This window comes from Leucoraja erinacea, chromosome 8 (genome assembly GCF_028641065.1).
Source record: "Leucoraja erinacea ecotype New England chromosome 8, Leri_hhj_1, whole genome shotgun sequence".
Lineage (NCBI taxonomy): Eukaryota > Metazoa > Chordata > Chondrichthyes > Rajiformes > Rajidae > Leucoraja > Leucoraja erinaceus.
The window spans coordinates 19,257,613-19,278,965 of NC_073384.1; the positions used below are offsets into that span (position 1 = coordinate 19,257,613).

Consider the following 21,353-nt stretch of genomic DNA (forward strand, 5'->3'; position numbering starts at 1 on the left):
AGTTAAGGAGACCAGGGAATTGGATTTGGACAAAGACAATCTGCCAATGAAAAGGGCAGTGGGATTGCACTGGTGCGTCAAAACAGATGTGTTCCAGTTCAGAATCTCGATTCAAAATTGGTTCTGTTTACGAACATTTGGGATTTCTCGCACCATTTACACTGCCAGCCAAGTTGATTTTGCAGGATCTTTACAAGGAAAAACTTGGATGGGATGAAAGCAAACTTCCTCTCAGCGATGGACAAAATGGTTAGCAGATCTCAACAAGATCTCAGAATTCAAAGTGGACTGGTACATGAAGCCTACAAACTTTGGTCGAATCAGATATGCACAGCTGCATCACTTTTCAAACGCAAGTGAAAGTGGCTGTTGTACTGTTTCATATTTAAGACTGGAAAATGATAACAATGAAGTACATGTTGCATTGTTAATGGTAAAGGCCAGAGTGACACCATTGAAGCAAATGACGATTCCCAGAATGGAACCTACTGCCGCAGTCTTAGCTCTTAAAGTTGACATAATGCTGCAAAAAGAAATGGAGAAATCTATCTTCTGGACTGATAGTACTAGTGTTTACTTTAACAATGAGAACAAGCATTTTCTAACATTTGTAGCAAACAGAATTTCTTATGTAAGGAGAGCTACTAATGTATCACAGTGGAAATATGTTAATACAAAGGAAAATCCTGCGGATGAAACTTCTGGAGGATTAACAGCAGATGGCTTCTAAATCGGAAGGAGATGGATCAATGGAACAGAGTTTCTCTGTAAACCAGACAGAGAATGGCCAAAGCTTGAGCTGTGATTTGAAATCTCAGCTAATGATCCAGAAATTCAACATAGACATCCAAGTGAATGTTATTGCTAAGGATTTATCAAACATAACAAATTACTTAATTACCCATTTTTCATCATGGAATACGTTGGTGACTGTGGCAGCTTGGGTTCTTAAAGCAAAAACAAAGTTATTGCTATTTGCTCGAAAAAGGAAAGAAATTGCTGAAAGTATTTCTGAAAAAGATCCTGAAAAACGAAAGGAAAATGTTGAAAGCAAGATGCAAGTTTTTAAGGCATCGTATTGTGGATAGGGTTTACGTCTTGATGATCTTCTCAAGGCAGAAAACGCGATTATATATTTCTGTCAAAGACAAAGATACAAAGAAGAAATATCAATGTTAGAAGCTGGAGTACATGGTGTCAAAAGAGACAGTCAATTGTATAAGCTTGATCCGGTATTGGAGGAAGGACTTCTGAGATTAGGTGGTTGCCTGAATAGACTAGCAATGCCTGAAGAGGCTAAGCTTCGTATTATTCTCTCGAAGAATTTTCATATTTCAACACTACTATTATGACATATCCATGAACAGATTGGACATGGAGGAAGAAATCATATGCTGTGGAAACTTTGGGTTTTGGGAAGGATACTGGAAATCATGCCAGATATCAAAGGTTTGGTGCGTACAGTACAACTTTGGTCTTGGTAAGACCGATAATCAAGATACGTCTGCTTCTAGAAGGCGAGGGTGAAGATGGAAGAATCGCTAAAGAATTCTGAATGCTAAATATAATGCACATTACTTTTGTTTTTTGATAAATGTTAAGCTTTTGTAGCTCCTTTTTTTTAATGGTAATTAGTAATTGCTTTGTTATATACGTAGAACAATTAGGGGACAGTATGTAGGAGCCATTAAGCTTAAGTCAGTATATTATAGTCATGTCTAACATTTTTAATATTTTAGTCTTTGTCTGTATTTTTGGAGGTGGGATTTGATACGTAGAAGGGGTGTGTCTATTTCTAGAGGGGACTAGCGCAGACTCATAGATTAGGAGTCAGTTTGGTCTCGGAAGGATGGTGAGAATACAGTTTTTTACCATTTATTCACACACACGCACAAGTTAATGAGACAACATACTTTAATAGAAATAAACTTTCATATGATTTATATGACATAAATGGAACAGCGATTAAGAACATGAAGTGACGGATTATTTATTTGCTATGTACTACCAATAAAAGACCAATTAATCAAGAAACAACATTTGGAAGATTTGTTTTTACTACCTTAAGTGTGTCGTGAGTGCGTAAAATATACCTCCTAACCATCCCCGAGGAGCAATGGCTATTAAAGTTGGACTTCGAGAACGTCGTAAAGACTGTATTTAGACAGGTTTATTGATGGTATCAAGCTGGGTGTCAATGCGAGGTGTGGGGGAGATACAAAGAGGCATCAGGGATATACTGTATAAAGATATATCCCTGAATGTAATATCATCCACTTATTTAAGGTGAAATTTTAGTGGTGCAATAAATGGTGGCCTTGCCAGTGTCGGACAAATTCTGCCAATAAAACGAAAGAAGATCATCATGCTTGAGTTTGTGGCAATTTTTTGCAATGTGGAGAAGCTTTATCTCCTCATCTGTTCTGTTATCAAATTAAATCATGAGTGATCTGCCGAATAACACTTATCCGTTACCTCACAACAATCTATCAATACTCCTCTCAACAATACATCTGTCATTTCCATTGTTATCTCAGTGGTACCAGCACACTTTATTTAAGTGAAACATACTGCAGTTATCAATCCTTTTTTACCTGGGTATTCACACTTTTAAGTCTTTCAGTAATTTATTTACCAATTCTTTGACAAGGGTTGTTTAAATGCACGAGTGAATAGATATTTTCAAGCAAGAATTAGACATTTTAAACCATGTTATGGAAAGTAGTTAAGTATAATTCAGGATTAAACTTTATGCATGCTTTAGCAAAAGTATGGAAGTGTGCCTCTTATTTAATTTGCATGAATAACCTACCATCTAATAATTATTTGATTTCTCAAATTATAGGTAACAGTCAAACACTATCATATTTTAACAAGGATGAGAGAGGCGAGTCCCAGACTATCACATTTAACAATGAAGACGTGAAGAAACTCTTCTATGGCAACTTTCATAAGGTCAGTCCTGGTGTTGTCCTGGTTTGATGTTTAATTCCACCAGGATAAAACATACTTGTACCTAGTGATTGAGTGGCTCTTTGGTCCTTGAGACATTGCGAAAACGGTGTTTGATGGAATGTAGCCTCTAGTGAAGTGGTGTGTGCCATTTCAAAATTATGCATTCTTTGACTGTCAACCTAGTGACAGACTTCATAGGTATTGACATAGACACCAGGCACCAATTTGGGTCATTACATAGTAATTGGCAAAGAAATCCAAATCAACTTAAGTAACATCTTAGTTTAACATGCAATTTGTACAGAAGTAGAATTTCAAAGAAATGTGAGGCCTGCTTCTGCTCATCTTAAAGGCCCGATCTGATTCATTCACATGCAAAACATTCTTTAGATTCGTTGTTAAGTAGCTTACTTTTAAGAATTTTATTTTCCCTTGTTTCTACTTATGGTTCTTCTCAACAGTGTAAAAAATGTTCATAGTAATAAGAAACAGGATTATCATAGATAAGTAAAATATTGTGACAGTTGGAAACATCAAATTAAAACGGAAGATGTTGGAAATATGCACGTGTTAATCTGTAGAGTGAGAAAGCAAATTAACATTTCATATCAATGATCTTTTCTCAGAACTGGAAGATGACAAGCAGATATTTCACTTTATTTGCCAGCATATCTGGTGTTATGGTTGTTTTGAATAGGGAGAAGGCTAGACCTTGCAGTAAAACACTAAATTGGAGCAAGGCAACTGTAACGTTCTAAGACTGGAGCTTGGGAGGGTACACTGCAAGCAATTGTTATTGGTCTACATCTGACATGTGGGAATTGCTTAAAGACCAGTTAATCAAATTCAGAACCAGCATGTTCCAATGAGGAGGAGAGATAAGGATGGCAATGTAAGGGAACCTTAGAGGAGCAAGGAAGTTGTAAATTTGGTCAAAAAGAAAAAGGCAGCGTGTGCAAGGCTTAAGAAAATGGAATCAGACAGGCCCTTTGTGGAATATAAAGAAAGAAGGAACAATTAAAGGAAATCCCAAAATATTTAATATCTATATTAAAACCAGGGAGAAGTTTGGACTAATCACGGATCAAGAAGGGAATTTGGAGTCTGGGGATATAGGCGAGGTACCAAACAAATAGTTTGCATCTGTTTTCACCAAGGAGAAGGACATGGAGGACAATGAGATCAGTGTGGAGGATACTAATCGGCAGTGGCAGCTTGAAATTTAGAAAAGGAGATGTTGGGGCTCTTGAAGAACATTAAGATGAATAAATCCACAGTACCTGCTGAGATTTATCCAGGTTATTGAGAGAGACAAGAGAGGAGATTGCTCAAAATATTTTAGTCTTCTCTAACCACAGGCAAAGACCCAGAAGACTGGAGTGATTTGTCATTTTTATTTATGAATGAGTAGAGAATCCAGGGAATTATAGGCCAATGAGCCTCACGTCAGTGGTAGGGAAGCTATTGGAGAGTATTCTTCGAGATAGCATTTACTCCCATTTGTAAAAGAATGGGTTAATTAGAGACAGTCAGGATAGCTTTCATGGCTTATTAACGAGAACATTTTTTGAGGAGGTGACGCCCTACCTGATCGATATGGGAAGGGTGGTGAATATTGTCTACATGGATTTTAGAAAAGGGCCTGTCCCACTTGGTGATTTTTTTCAGCGACTGCCAGCATCATTGACTGACGTATTGGGTCACCGAAAAATTTGTGGAGCGATGCGGCGTGACGCGGCGGTGACGCGGCATGATGACGTTTGACACGCGGTGTTTTTACAAGTGTATCAACATTTATTTTGTCGCCGCTGGATTTTGAAATGTTCGCAAGTGTGACAAGCCCTTCAGGCATTTGATAGTCCCATACGGAATGCTAATCCAGAGGATTAAGATGCACAGGATTAACAGTGAGTTGGTCATAAAGATTTAGAACTGGCTTACTGATAGAAGAGGGTTAATCGAAAGACAATAGTCAGGCTGGTGGTCTGCGACCAGTGGAATTCGTTAGAGATCTATGCTGGCACATCTGCAGTTTGTGATATACATTAATGACTTAGAAGTTAATGTGGACAGGTTGTTTAGTAAGCTTGTAGCCGACAAAACGTTTGCTGGTGTCGCAGAATGTGAGGCAGGCTGTCAAAGTATGCAGCTGGATATAGATCAGCAACAGAAATTGATGGTGAAATGGCAGATGGAGTTTAATCTGAGCAAGTGTGAGATACTGTGTTTTGTTTTTAATGGCATGCCCTTTAACAGAGGGTCCTTGGAGTCAAACTCCAATACAAAATGACAACACAAGTAGATAGAATGGTAAAGCAGGCATTTGGTACACTTGCATGCATATGTTGAGGCTTTGAGTATAAGAGTCAGGATGTCATGATGCAGCTTTATAAGACTTTGTTAGGCCACATTTGGAGTGCTGTGTGCAGTTCTGGACACCCCATTACAGGAAGGATGCGTAGGCTTGGAAAGTGCAGAGGTTTACCAAAATGATGCCTAGAATAGAGGACATTGTAAGGGAGAGAGGTTGGACAGACTTGGATTGTTCTCTCTGGAACACCAGAAGTTGCAGGAGATCTAACAGTATATAATATTATGAGAGGCATAGGTAGGGTAGACAGACACAACCTTTTAAACAGGATGAAAAAATCAAACACTGGAGGACATGGTTTTAGGTGAGAGGGGCAAAGCTTAAAGAAGATATGTGGGGCAACTTTTAATGAGTGCCTGGGATGTGCTGCTGGGATTGGTGGTTAAGGCAGATATGATAGCGGCATTTAAGAGACAGTTTGGACAGGCATACAGATATGCAGGGAATGGTGGGATATGGATTATATGTGGGGAGATAAGAAATAGTCTTGGCATCATATTCGGCACAGACATTATGGGCCAAAGGATCTGCTCTTGTAATGCACTGTTCTATGTTCTACGTCCAAGTGCTGCACAGAAGCAAACACTAGATCAAAAAATCAACACGTTCCTTGTAAGATCCTGACATCCATCCATATCTACATTCATCCATCCATCCATCTAGTCATCCATCCATCTGTTCATCCATCCATCCATCCATCCATCCATCCATGCACATATATATATAAACTCAACGGGTCCACGGGTCATCTAATATATATAACTAAAGTGTCATCTTGTATGTATGTATGTATGTATGTTCCTAAAATACAGCCAAAATGGTACACGATAGCACAACAATTTTAGGGACACCTTATTCAATATTTGCCTGTGGTGTGCAGTATCAAGTTTTGTTCTGTTTAACAAAGTAATTCACCAAATAAACTTTAATTAACTTTATACGGTGAATGGGACAAGTCTAATACTACCATGTGTACTTGACTGACGTCACAATGGTGACCCAACGGGTGGTAGTTGTGCCTGCGCAATGTGCTCCCACTTGTCAGGCCCGTCAGTCATGCCTGCGCAGTTGGGGGAGGGTAGCCGGGCCCTGTATCCATGCGTGTGCAGTTGTGGGAGTGTTGTACTTCACTGGCGTCACAATGGGGACCCAACGGGTGGCATTCATGCCTGCACAGTGCGCTCCCACTTGCCAGGCCCGTCAGATGCGCCCGCACAGTTGGGGGAGGGTTGCCAGGCCCGGTATCCACGCGTGTGCAGTTGGGGGAGTGTTGTACTTGACTGGCGTAACAACGGGGACCCAACTGGTCCACAGGTCGTTAATTTTAAAATTCATTAATTTTTTGGTGGACATGTTCACATTGTGCCTGAGATGCATATAACAAAGTAGTCTTAACAATCATTTATGTACTATTGTTGGGTCTAGATGTTGGAAAAAAAATTGAGAGTAAGTGTGGGTACTGCTACCAACAAAGAGAAGCAAATATGCAGGCTTTGGGAACTGATATAGGCTACCTTTTACCATTTTTATTTCAAGAATGCTGTACTTATATTTGTGTTAACATTACATAGAAAGGTTTAGCATATGCAGTAGAAGGTTATTAAACTCAATTAATCATGCTAATGTTTCTGTTTCAATTAAGCCGATTTTGAGAAGTTGATGGATTTCAATTTGCTATAGAAATTCTTATTTCCTTTGGTTATTAGTTGCAGAATTACCAAATATTGGTTCTTGTTTATGCTCCTCTTACCCTGGATATATTAAAATGGTCTGAACTTGCTTTACTGTTCAACATTATGTGTTCCTCTGTCGTGGTGGCGTCACGATGGGACCTAACGGGTCCATGGGCCGTCTAGTATATTATTAAAATCAGTACAAGACAGGGCAGTATATAGTTTGCCGATGATCACATTCCCTGATGTTTAACCTTGTAGTCTCAGTGAGTGAATTTTGTACTTGCCCCTTCTTTGGCTGTCCAAATGCATGGCTTGAATGAACTTCATCTATTCAATCTGTCTGATCACAAATTCTAAGCCTCCTACTGGAGCATGTAGTATAAGCACTTTCATCTCTCCTGGTTAAGTGTGCCTGCTGTCCTTCAGTTTACTTATCCTTGTCCACATTCCCAAGTCCACACAACCTCACGTGGTTCTAACAGGAAATAAAGTTGGCCCATTGAATAGTTTAGCAGTTCTCTGGATATGACTTCATGTCTTAGTTGATGTCCATTCATTTCCTGGCCATTAGTCATTGATCTTTGGCCCATGCCCCAGCAGATGATTTCCTTCCATCCCCAGTAAAAAAAATCTGGCAGACACTATGACTTTCACTCAAAGGTTGATGCTGAAATATAAAAAGTAGCAATTTGGATGTGTAATTTCACCAGAAATAGCTCACAGACAAATTACTCCCCCATGTAGTCATCAAAACAAGAATCAGGAATCACTGCTATTAAGTAGCTGTGAATTTTGGACACGTTACATGTAAAACAAAGACCACAGTGTTATGCATCTTTCAGTGTTTAATACCAATCGTCATCCTATTACTTGATTACTCTCCCACTGGACACTCACACTTCAGTTTCTTGTCCAAATGCAATATTATGGCACAGAAATTCATGCATAAATTAGGTAGAAAGATAATTTTTGCCAACATATAAAATATGTATTTTCTTTATTCTGGGTAAATAACATTTCTCATGACAATAGAGCCTTCCATATCTTCTAATGATCCAAAACAAAGAAGCACGCCTGAGACATAGTCACTGTTGCAGTTAATGTGGACATGCCAACCTTCCACATATCCAATGAGCTAATGGCCAAGTCATCTGCTTCAATGACTTTGAAGATGGATTAATATCAGAAAGAATAATGTATTTTATATTCATCTGAGAGGGCAGAGAGAAACACGCTATCATCTGGTAGCTGGTCCAATAAGTTGAACACCATTCTAGTACATCCCTGAGACAGAGGTGGAGTATGTAGTGCTGTGGAAGTCTTTCCAATGGCATCAATATAAGAACCTAAGCTCCTTACCTCCAACATTATAAACAGCTTGTATCACTTTCAGATAGTTGACAAGAAATAGAATCAAAAAGGTGGCAAGGGAACAGAATATATTGGTGACCAAGGACAGGCTTCTGACTGTTTAGTTTAAAGAAATTTTTGCATTTGCATAAACATTCAATTCCGTGACCCAGTGAGCTTTCAGGCCACAAAGCATGGTGCAACATTGTGAGGAATATCTTATTCTTAAATTTATCCCCTCACACTTCCTAACACCCACCATTGCATTGTATTACCAATGCTGACAGAATTGGAAAAATCTGTGGGATTTACAGTGCAGGAGGCCATTTGCTCTAATGATCCCCATTCTAATTATTTGATAGGACTTCCCAGTTTGTGCACTATCCCATTCTTTGATGTACCCTTACAATTATTTTGCTAATATAATGCCCTTTTTTAATGTTCTGTGGAAACAACCTTCTTCATTATCTGTTTGTGCATTTTGATTGCAGATATTGTAAAAATTCAAAATTTGAACCCAAACTGAACTTGACCCGATAGATTTAATGTGAATCAAAGAAATACAGCACAGTTGGAGCTGCACCCTAGATACTAATTACTTATTAATCATCCAGAATCACTGAGTCTGATTACAGCACCTTCCCGTCATGAAATCTTGCTGTCTCAATGAGTCAATTGTGGAATCATACTCACTTACCCTACACCCTCCATCCTCATCTCTTTCCTATATCTCCTTTATCCACTCAAGGAGGACACAATAAACACAGCCTGCATCTGGCACAGAATGTAGTTTGAATTTGAAATCCTCCTTTTATTTCACTCTGTCACATTTATTTGAAGCTGCACTTGATTAACACAACTATATCCTGAAGCAACAAGCTAGTGCCATCTTTTTTTTTCAAACACATTTGGAAATTCCACCTCAATTGCTTCACACACACAGAAAGTTAGATTTAATCCAATTGGAATGAACTAAAATTGGAAATGGAAACTTCAAAAGGGAAAAAGGAAAGTATGTGCATAATGTTACATTATCTGTTGATCACGAATTAAGTATAATTGTAGCCTCAATGTCTTTTGGGGATAGATTCCATATTATTATCTTTCTCAAAAACACATGAATGGAAAATATTGATACCATTTTTTTTAACTGAAATTTGGCAGTGCCTCAAATTTGTGGGACAGTGTAATATATCTAATTTGCTTGATCTCTGCATTTAGAACATGCTAGGTATTGTAGAAGTGTGCTAGGTTCTTTTGGTGGAATTGTGAAATTATACTCGTGAAAGTATACTCTAAAGCCAAGGCTATTACGGTCATTAGATCACTTTATGGTTAAAGCCAACAGTACGGTTTCTTTGCACAAATGGTGATCAGCATCTGAGAAAGTTTACTAAAAAGAGATAATTAAGCCACAATGGTGGGACAGCTGGATACTATGTGGAAAATACTCTCTGTTTGATAGAAGGAAGAAAGTGATCAATTGGACAGAGCAGATCCTGATTAGGCATATTTTACCAGGAGTTTAAAAAATGAAATATATAATAGAATGATAAGATTAAGGAGGCTTGACAGTGGCCCATTATTTAAAACTGACAGAGGATTGTAAATGTCTCAAATTCTCTTCCCTAGTGAGTAGTGGAAGCTGGAGCACTCAAAATATTTTAAGTGCTGGAGGATAAATATTTGATCGATCGTTGAGTAGAGGGTGTAGAAATGGCTCAAGAGCTGAAGTCAGCATAGATCAGCCGTGATCATTCTAAATGATGGGGCAGGCTGCCATGTAACCTACTCGCTTCTATTTTCTTCTATTCTTGCATATCAGTTTGTTGCATGATTGTACAGATTTGTCATTCTAGCGGCCGCTGATGAAGGTAGCCATCAAATGGATTATCTAACAATGTTATAACTTCACAGTCCAACAGGGAATCTATCAAAATGCATTGTGGAAAATCTGTTGCATTCATTTTAAAATATATGAGCTTGCAATACAAGTATCCAATAATAATCTCTACTTTTAAAATAGACTGCCAGGAGTTGATTAATGGCATGTGGAGTTGAGTAAAAGGATTCAGAAAATGATTTGTTATTTTGTATTTCCTGATGATATCAGCCTTGCTGCATGTTAAAGTTTGTGTTCCTTCTTAATCATGTCAATCAAGGATCAGTGAGATGACTCTCATTTCTCATTTGGAGGTTTATGGATTAGTCCCTCTCCATAAACTTATGGACATAATCCAACCAGATGCTGTATAAAGAGACCACTGGAATACCAGCTTGTCATTTGGATGAGACATTAAGGCAAGGTTCTATATGCTTTCTTTGCATAAGATCCCACGATACAAATGAAAAAGAGTCGGAATGTGTTCAATTTATCCGTGCCAATATTTATACCTCTAACAATACCAAAACAGATGTGGTGACCATTATCTCATTGTTAAGTGTGAATGCATGCTGTGTGCAAATGGCCTACTTTGCTTTCTTAGAACTGCCCAAAGTCACCATTGTAAGAGCTATTGCAGGTTGAAGAATGCAATATGAATGAAAGTTTGTTTTTCTTTCCCCCTCTCTCATTTTCCTTCTGTTGTGTTATTTCTTTTCAATAATGCACACTTGGACCTGAAACATGGTTTTCCACAAACAGTTGAACTATCATAATCATAATGATAACATTCAGAGAGTTGTACAAATATGATAAACAAATCTGATAAGATAATACAGTCAAAATAAATCAATAGCCCCTCGAGTTTACTCTGCATTGAACAAGATTATGGCTGGTTGAATCTAATTTTGCATTCCCATCTATCCACAGTAACCTTTCATATGCTCTGGCTTAAAAGTCTTCAAAGAGGAATTATGAGGAATATAGTCTCACAACATTCTAAAGAAAAAATATGCACCTCTTTCCTGTGGACAACTTCAATTGTCTTTTTGCTCAGTAGATATAATTAGAGCTGGAAATAGCAGGAACAAAATGGAGCAGAAAAATATAAGAGACAGAAACAGGAGAAGGCCATTTAGCTCCTTAAACGACTCTGCCAATTAACAAAATTATGCTATTTTCCAGCTTCATCCCCTTAGTTCTTGATTCTTTCAATGTTCGGAAATTTATCAAGATCTATTGTGAATGCAATCAATGCCTGACTTCAACAGCTCTCCCGAGCATAGCTGTACAAAGATTCACTGAAGTTTCTTATTCAGCAATGCCAATCTAAAACAGTCTGCTTCCTCATTGTTCCACACTACGATGATCCAGAAATCCATCTCATCTGCATACCAGGAATTCACCACTACATTGTTAAAACAGGTCCACTACCGATTTTGCAGCACCCTAAGTTCCAGAGCCTTTCTATATAATCTATTTTGCTGGACGAACAGAGGTCACATAATAATAATACAGCAATACACTGCTGACCCACTAATTATATCCCTCCCATGTCTCTAAAGCATCATGGATTGCTAGAGACTAAAATAAAACAAATTATAAATGTAAACTTTACAGCGAAACTTGCATAGGCACGAGGTGCCACTTAGCAAGTTGTCCTCGTAAGTCCTAATGAGGGGCAGATCAGCAGCTGCCCACTGGACAGAGAAGCTGTTTTCACAGCAGGACTAAAGGGCCAACCCGAAATTTGCCAAATCTGCCGAAAATGCGGTTAGGCGGATGTGCCCGCCACCCCCGCCATCTGATGCGGGCCTCTGAGAGGAATCCCCAGTACGGGAACAGCCCGCCTACATCAAGCCAGCTGCTAGGAGATTGTTGGGCAACTCCCAACAATGTTTACTGCCCTCAGCTGCTTCTTAGCTGCACCTAACTGAGCCATGCTGAACTGTACTGATATCATCCCTTATTAGCACAATCAGACCTTCTTTACTTTCCATAGTGTGTAGGAAGGAATTGCAGATGCTGGTTTAAACCAGAGATAAACATGAAATGCTGGAGTAACTCAGCGGGTTAGACAGCATCTCTATAGAGAAAAGGAATGGGTAACATTTTGGGTTGAGACCCTTCTTCAGATTCCAATCTTCTTCAAATTCACTGTATGTTTTCAAGAGATAGTTAGATTTAGGTCTTATATGGTTAAAGGAATAAAGGGATATGGGGAAAAAGCAGGAATGGCAGTGCTAGCTCGATGGGCTGAATGGCCCATATGTTTCTATGTTTCAATCTGAAGAAGGGTCTTGACCTGAAACATCACCCATTCCTTTTCTTTTCCTCCATCCCCCCCCCCCCCCCCCCCCCCCCCCACCGTCTGATTTCCGCAAAAAACGCTCCCTCCGTAACTCCCAGGCCAATTCTTCCCTTCCCTCCCGCATCACCCCCTCCCCGGGCACTTTCCCTTGCAACCACAAGAGATGCTACACTTGTCACTTTACCTCCCCCCTCGACTCCATTCACGGATCCAAGCAGTTGTTCCAGGTGTGACAGAGGTTCACCTGAATCTCCTCCAACCTCATCTATTGCATCCGCTGCTCTAGATGTTAGCTGATCTATATCGATGAGACCAAGCGTAGGCTTGCCGATCGTTTCGCCGAACACCTCCGCTCGGTCCACATTAACCAACCTGATCTCCCTGTGGCTCAGCACTTCAACTCCCCCTCCCATTCTAAATCCAACCTTTCTGTCCTGGGCCTCCTCCATGGCCAGAGTGAGCACCACCGGAAATTGAAATAGCAGAACCTCATATTCCGCTTGGGCAGTTTGCATCCTAGTGGCATAAACATTGACCTCCAATTTCCGGTAGCCCTTGCTGTCTCCTCCCCTTCTCAGCTCTCCCTCAGCCCTCGGGCTCCTCCTCTTCCTTTCTCCTTTCTTCTCCCCGTCCCCCCCTCCCCCACCCTACATCAGTCTGAAGAAGGGTTTCAGCCCGAAACATTGCCTATTTCCATCGCTCCATAGATGCTGCTGCACCCGCTGAGTTTCTCCAGCACTTTTGTCTGCAGAGATGCTGTCTGGCCCGCTGAGTCACTCCAGCCTTTTGTGTCTATCTGCTTAACTCTTTCCGTCCTTCCTTTGTATTGAATACTCTGGAATATTTCGTTTCAAGCTTTGTTCATCCTATAGGTATGTTTCTGGAATAGCAATTTGATTTCTTCATTCACTGGCACTTGCTAAATAATGAGGTGAATAGATAGGGTGAACATGCACAGTTTTTTTTCTCAGAGTAGTGGAATCAGGTAGTAGAGGTTTAAGGTGAGAGTATAAAGATTTAAAAGGGAACTGAGGAGAAACATCTTCACCCAGAGGATCATTATATATGGAATGAGCTGCCAGATGAAGTGTATAATTCTCTCATGCCAACATCCTCAGCATCGAGGCTCTAATTATATTGAGCCATCTCAAGTGGGCTAGTCACTTGTTCACATGTTTAATACTAAACTCCAAAAAAAGTACTCTTCGTCAAGCTTTGTCATGGCAAACGATTACCAGGTCAAAGGAAATGTTTCAAGGATGTTTTTAGTCTCCTTGAAAATTTGATTTCCTTGGTGTGCTAGAGGAGCATCGTAGGACTACATAGCATGGAAACATGCCCTTTGGCCGAACTCATCCATGCTAATCAAGTTACCACTTGCCTGCGCCTGGTTCCCTCCAAATCCCTCCAAGTCTTTCCTATCCAAGTACCCATCTAAGTGTCTTTTAAATGTCTTAATTGTTTCTGTCTGTATGACTTTCTCGGGCAGTTTGTTCCATACACACATCAATCTCTGTGTTGCTCCTTAAATACCTTTAAAATTTCCCCCTCTCATCCTAAATGTAAACCTTTTAGTTTAAAGCTCTCCTATCCTGGGAAAAGGACTGTAGATATTCACCCACCTGTGCCCATTATAATTCCATGGACCTCTGTAAGGTCATCACTCAGCCTCCACTGGTCCAGGAAAAATAAAACCAAATTATCCTCCCTCTCCTTATAACTCAAACCCTCTAAACTCAGTAACATCCTCATGAATTAATTTTGCATCTTTTACCAGTTTAATGACACCCTTCCTATAAGAGTGCCCAGAAAAGTACACAATACTCCAATCGAGGTATTATCAATTACTTTTACAGGTCTAACATAATGCCCCAACTACCTATGTGAGATGGCACTGAGTACCTCCATTGGAAGCACATGGTGGTGCATCAAAATAATGGAAAGAGTTCACCACCTCCCAAACCACCCATGCACTCAAACCATCAAGCTGAATCATATGTCCCACAATGGGGCTCATCAATCAACTCTGAACTCACTGCATTGGATTAGATATACGCAAGTCACCCTCAATCCGGAGGGACCACAGAAGAGAAAGACCTTTATAAATTCAGTTACATCAAGCTTTGCATTTACCTATCAAACCACTGGTGATAGTCATTTTGGGACAGAGTTGTTTTAAGATCCCTGTTGGTTTCATTCCAAATCTTATGTCATCAGTGCAGTAAGACTTGGCAGAATGGGTAGTATGAAGGGAAACATAAATTATTTGTTTGGAGATTGGAGATACCATGGATTTATGCCTGAATGACTAATGATGTCTTTGGAATAATTTCCAAATGTTCCTTATGGGATTTTATAAATTTGTGTGTCAGAGATTGACAGAAAAGTACTGAGTAGTTTGTAAATAAGTTACAGATTTCAACTCCAGAACACTAGTCATCTGCTTCTATTTTCATAATATTGTTGAGTGCAATGCACTTAAGTTATAACTACTTTAAGGAAAGAGTTGTATTTACATAGAGCATATCACAACCGCAGGCTGACTGAAATATTTTTTTAGCAATTGAAGTATAGGGGCTGTTATAATATATGTAGGAATGTTGCCAATTTGTGCACTGACATTTGCATTATAATGACGGGGTCACGTCAGGGATTGATAATATGAGCTATTCAACTCAGTGATATCCTGCAAAGCAACATCAAGGAGAAATTTGTTTTTCAGGAAAAAACAATTTTGAGAGATTGAGATCTGAATGTGCTTGATTACATGGGTTTTCCATTCACATTGCAGGAGGCAGCAGATGGTAAGAACAGCTGAATCTTTTAAATAAAGTTTTTGATGGATGAGAGCCAACCCAGCAAGTACCTTGTTGAGGATGAGCTAGATAAACACAGAGATTTCAAAATCCTCATTGCCATAGTACTGACAGAGCAGTTTAAAAAGTCGCCAGCTGTAAAGAATATAAAGCATTCATATACTAAGAACCCAGCCAAAATTACTTAAAAGCATGCAGTTTAAACAAACAAAAATGCTGAGTGAAAATGACGAAAACATGTTGAATGAGGATTGTTTGAAGAGGGCTTAGTTAAAAAGTTGAAAAGACTGAAAATTATAATGTTAGTTGGTTTACAGGGTTCCATTAAATCAAACAATCAATCAATCAATCATCAATCAATCAATAACCTTTATTGTCATCTTGCAAAGCAACAGGTACAGTGCAAAATGAGAAGGCGTTTCCCAGGGAATACCGGAGCATCGCACATAAAACCTAAACATTTTACACATAAAATAAAAACAATCCAGTCCCTGGTAAAACAGTATGAATAGTCAAAAAGTGCAGGTGATCAGTTAATCAGCAGAGTGGACTAATACTTTTAGTGCATTTTCCAGTTCCTGAAATTGTTTTTCATTTTATGGAGTTTTTAATATTGGACACACCTCCATTCATGGTGGTCCTAATCTCAATCTCAGAGATAAACATCAATCCTAATTGGATTTGGATTTTGACTCAGAGGTTTCAAGCCAGAAAACAAAATTTGTCATCCCATTAAAGAATTAGAAAGGATAAGGAAGTACTTTTAAAATGGCATTCGACCATTTTATTCGAAAAATAAAATTTAAAATACGGTCAATTTCACCATTGATTTTCCCCAAATAGTGACTGATATTTTGCATTCTCCAGCTGTATGGTTGAAACATATTGGCTGATATTTCATTAATTAATGACTGAAAAACTTTCAAAGTCTTTGTCAGAATTTAAAACCCTTTAAACAAATTGTTATTGTTTAACTTATTTTACTTATATGTTCGACCCCTGCCTAATCCAATTATCTTGCACATTTTTCAAGCTTTTAGAAAACTGCCACAATATCTTTCTCCTTAATCATGTTTTTCGGTCTTCTGCGCAAATGTTCCTCTTCCATTATCTTTTTAGCATTCAATTTTTGGTCTTTTCTTTATACGGAGGACCATAAGGTATCTTATATCTTTCATGTTGTATAGGTTAGTACTTTGAGTGCTCAAGAAGAGATCTTTTATCTCGTTTTCCTACAGATCTCTGAGACACAATTGATGTCATAATTTTGCTTTTCCTAGAAGCTCAGCAGACTCTGTTCACTTCTGCCTCTTAATTTTCCTTCTGCTAACGTTTCACTTAACACCCTTCATCAACACCCTTCCTGTTGATCGTTTACTAATTTTATCTGAGGGCAGTTCCTGCACCTTCATCAATCCAACCTTTGAAGACTCAATGGAAAACTCTTTATTCCATTGCTTCAAAGGCTTGAATAGGTTTTACTGACCTCGTCAGCCTCCATCATTGCCAGAGTGAGGCCACATTCAAACTGGAGGAACACCACCTTATATTCGATTTGGGTAGTCTACAACCCAATTCTCCAGTTGAATTCTCCAGTTTTATGTCACTGACTAAATGCCCATGTGAACATTAAATAGAATTTGAAGGTAGAGTAACAACATGTTTTGGGGTCTGTTGCTGAAAAATTATGTTGCACATAAAGGCCTTAGATACTCAAAGACTTATATTTTGCTTACTCTACTATCATGGAATCTGCAGAGAAAAGTAAGTTGGCCTAGGTTGTGAGTTAGAGAGGCCCCAGATATATTGGGTCAAATATAAATAGGCCCAAGATATATATAGGTCACTGGGACCTCCAACATGAGATGACATGATCCTGATGGAGACACTAAATGCTGGAGTAACTCTGTGGGACAGGCATGGGTGATGTTTTGGGTCGAGACCCTTCTTCAGATCCTAAGGGAGAGACATTTGGTAGAAGCAAGGAACAAAAATCTTGTGATAGGTATGGGTTTAAGGATTATCTTAAACAAGTAGTACATTTCATAAGCTAGAAATGAAGGCAGATTTACCAGTGGTGATGAAAAATAAATCTGTGACTAGGTAAGTGAAATCTGATATTTAATTACAGAGCTTAAGGCAAAGAACTATTAGATGATGAAAATTGGAGGCCCAGGGGATGAAAGGAACACAGACTTCAATCAATCCTTCAATTTTGTGACTGCAAGAAAGTATCCAATTGACAATGATAAACATTGACCCAAATATATATTTTTAAATATTTCCTGCACAGGTTCATATTTTGGTAAATCAAAACAGTGTTAAACTGATCGTGGACTGTCAAGAAATTGAAGAGAAGATGGCAAACCCACCTGGCAATATAACAACAAATGGATATGAAAGCCTTGGAAAACTGGTTAAATCTCGAGGGCCAAAGGGCAAGTCTGCTGCAGTAAGTGGTGTACATTTTATTGTTAAAAAGCAAATTACATTCACTACGGTGTTCGATGCTCATTTATAAACATTCCTTCCAGATTGTTGGTTTGCAATTCATTTTTATGCAATCGCGGAACATTAAGTAACTTTTGAGGTGAAATTAGGTCCTTTCTCCTTAGCTTCAATCTGAAACGGAATTAGTAATGGCACAGTCTGTGCCAGTGATAGATATCAGATAGCACATTTCCTCCTCCCTGCTGCATACAAATGTTATTCATCAGTTTCATTTCTCAATGTGGCTTACACTACCTATTCAGGGCCCATGGGGTTATGTATATCAACCAAGAACCCAAGATGATGCTGTCAGAGAATAGAGACATACATAAAAAATAAAGATATTTATTTTTAGCAAATCTACAACTTACCCCTCCACTCTTTGTATCAAACTACCTTTTCATTTGCCTTGCACTTCCCTCTTTACTTACTTAATTTGCAAAGTTAATATCACGTGCTGTCTGAAAGAGATAGAACAGATTTAAACTGCATCTCCATGTGTTAGTGATAATGTATTGTGACGTTGTATGCCTAGAGAGTTTGTGATTTCCTTCCAGTGGTCACGGCACAAAATACTTCCAACCAGAATTATTGAGGGCACACAAACATGCATCTTGTTCCCCCCTGGTTCCCCCCCCCCCCCCCCCCCGCAACCACCCGCCATCACATTCAACAAATTATTCATCTCCTTTCTGTGTCTTGCAAGGACTATTTTCTGTCACTACTTTATCCACACTTTCATCCAGACCCACCTCGCCCCCTCCACTGACACTTTCCCTCGCAGTAAGAAGAGATGCAATACTAATCCATTCATTTCATTTTTCCCTTCCCAGCAGCCAGGAGCACAAACTGGGTGAAGCAACAATTACGCTTTTTCAAATCTAGTCTACTGCATTCACCATCCTTGACATTGGTCAAACCATATACAAATTGGGAGACACAAGGAACTGCAGATGCTAGTTTCGAAAAATAGTGCTGAAGTAACACAGCAGGTCAGGCAACATCTCTGGAGGATATTGTTCAGTTCAGTTGTGTTTATCGTCATTTGTGCTGAGGTACAGTTTGTTGCGTGCTAACCAGTCAGCAGAAAGATAATACATGATTACATATGTATGATTACATGATTACATAATACATGATTGCATCTTCAGACCCTTCCATCCATGCTGACCATAATGCCAATCTAACAAACCCCATCTGTGTGTACATGGTCCATATCCCTCTATTCTCTGACAGTTTGTCTAAATGCCTCTTCAACGTTGATATTGTATTTGTTACCACCTCGCTTGGCAACATGTTCCAGGCACCTATTGGTCTCTCAAAAAAACTTGTTGAGCAAATCTTTAAACTTTGACATTTTTACCCTGAGAAGACTCTGACTATTTACCCAATAAATTGGTCTCAAAATTGTATATACTTCTATCACTTTTATATAATTCACCCTTCAGCCTTCAAAACTCCAGAAAAAACAATCAAAGTTAGTCCAATATTAACTGATAGATAATATCCAATCCAGAGGTGCCAGGAGTTATGGGGAGAAGGCAGGAGAATGAGGTTAGGAGGGAGAGATAGATCAACCATGATTGAATGGCGGAGTAGACTTGAATGGGCTGAATTCTGCTCCTATTACTTATGACCTTATGATCGAGTGAATGTCTTCTTCATCATCCATATCCATTCAATAATGCAGCAACCAAAACTGCATAGTACTCAAATTTGGACTAAGCAAAGTTTTATACAACTGCTATGTGAATTAAAGTTTATACAGCTGCAGCTACTGCTTGCTATGTGCTTATAAAACATTTTTCTCTCTCTCAATTCCAGTTCGAGATCCAAAGTTTTGATATCATCTGCAGTCTGGGCTGGGCCATAAGAGACAAATGCTGCGACATCCCTTCCATGGTAAGTATCTAATACCCAGCAGATGACAGATTGTCAGGTTGTGATTGCTTGTGTTCCTTCCTTTGATTTAATTCTTCCCTGATTCAACTGTTAGGCATTTACACTGCATGTAATTATTGTGATATTAAACAAAATGCTATTTTGTTTAAATTCTTCCATTTGGTTTGTTTTAACCTGGAGAAAAGGGAATATTTGATTATTGTCAAGAGTAATCCAGCTGAATAACAAGAAGTATGAGAAGGGAACATAGTTTTGATCACGAATAATAGTGTTAAGGTTGGCTACACGGCTTGAGGTGTTGCAATCTTACTAGCACAAAATATTGACCTTTTTTTAAAGAATAAATTGACACTACACACAAACACAAAAAGGGTGGTTCAAAAATCTGCTCTGAATGATTGGTTGAATTTGGGTATCTGAGAAAATTAACTCATGTATTTCCACGAGCAAAAAAATAATGTACTGAAGGTATTCAGTAGGCCAGAACCCTTCTTCAGATTGATTGGAATGGGAAGGAGAAAGTTGCAATAGAGGTGGGGTAGGGGATTATTATCGGTATATGGGTGGAATAAGTGATAAGGGTAGAAGTGAAAGGGAGACAAAAGGGTGTCCAATAAGGAAAGACAGTCTGATAAGCTGGAGTGAGGAATCTGGTTGGAAGGAGGGACCTGGGTAGCCGGGCAAAAAATGAGGAAAAAAGGGAAGTATTGGCCTCCTTTATATTGGCGAGCCCAAACGTAAATCCCTCTCTCCAGCTTCACATTTCACTCTTTCTCTTCTTTCCTTGCTTAACACCCCTTTGTCTCCTTTTCACCTTGCAGCGGTATTACCTACTCCACCCATCACTAACCACCCTCCCTACATCTGTATCCAGACTTTGCCCAACCTCCACCTCCTTTTTCCAGCTTTCTCCTTGCCAGTCCAATCTATCTGTAAAAGGTTAATGACCTGATGTGTAGTCTGTCCATTCCTTTCACAATTGCTGCCTAATATCCAGCACTTTGTTTTTTACTCAAGATTCCATCATCAGCAGTTTCTTCTGCTTCCATGTGCCTCCGTGTTATTTTTTCAGATATACTGGAAGAATATGCTTCTTGTAAATCAAATGATTTGGTTTCATTCCCTCTTTTACTCTTGTATCCCTCCAAAGTACTGGCCCTCAAGTGTCCAACTCCCTGTAAAAAATGAAAAAAACTGGAGTAACTCAGTGGGACAGGCAGCATCTCTGGAGCGAAGGAATGGTTGACGTTTCGGATCGAGACGGGTCTTTTTGTGTCGATCTTCGGTTTAAACCAGCAACTGCAGTTCCTTCATACATAACCTTTTTATAAATCACTATTGACTGTTTTCAGGTCAATTCTATTTCTTCTCTGCTTGTTTAGCATGGAGGTATTATTCATGTTGCCAACAAATGCATGTGCAAATGAAAATACTGATTAAAAGCTACCAGAAAAAAGGGTCATGCAAGGTCCATTAATATCTCTGCTTTAGTTAATTTGAATGATTTAGCAGTTCAATTTGTTTTCAAAATTTCATAACCAACAGCCATTGGTTTGATTAGGAAATAGATTTGTTTTTTTTAAATTTTGTTCTTTTTGTG

The 21,353-nt window shown here is 39.0% G+C and overlaps 1 protein-coding gene across 5 annotated transcripts in view; it reads left to right on the forward strand.

Moving 5' to 3' along the window:
- Window positions 1–21,353, forward strand: part of LOC129699402 (collagen alpha-1(XII) chain-like) — a 246,614-nt gene that overhangs the window by 194,192 nt on the left and 31,069 nt on the right. For all 5 annotated transcript variants that reach the window (XM_055639133.1, XM_055639131.1, XM_055639134.1 and 2 more), the window contains 3 exons: window positions 2,846–2,955; window positions 17,655–17,813; window positions 19,676–19,753. In XM_055639133.1, coding sequence (XP_055495108.1) covers window positions 2,846–2,955; window positions 17,655–17,813; window positions 19,676–19,753 — 347 coding nt within the window. The remainder of the gene's footprint in view (window positions 1–2,845; window positions 2,956–17,654; window positions 17,814–19,675; window positions 19,754–21,353) is intronic.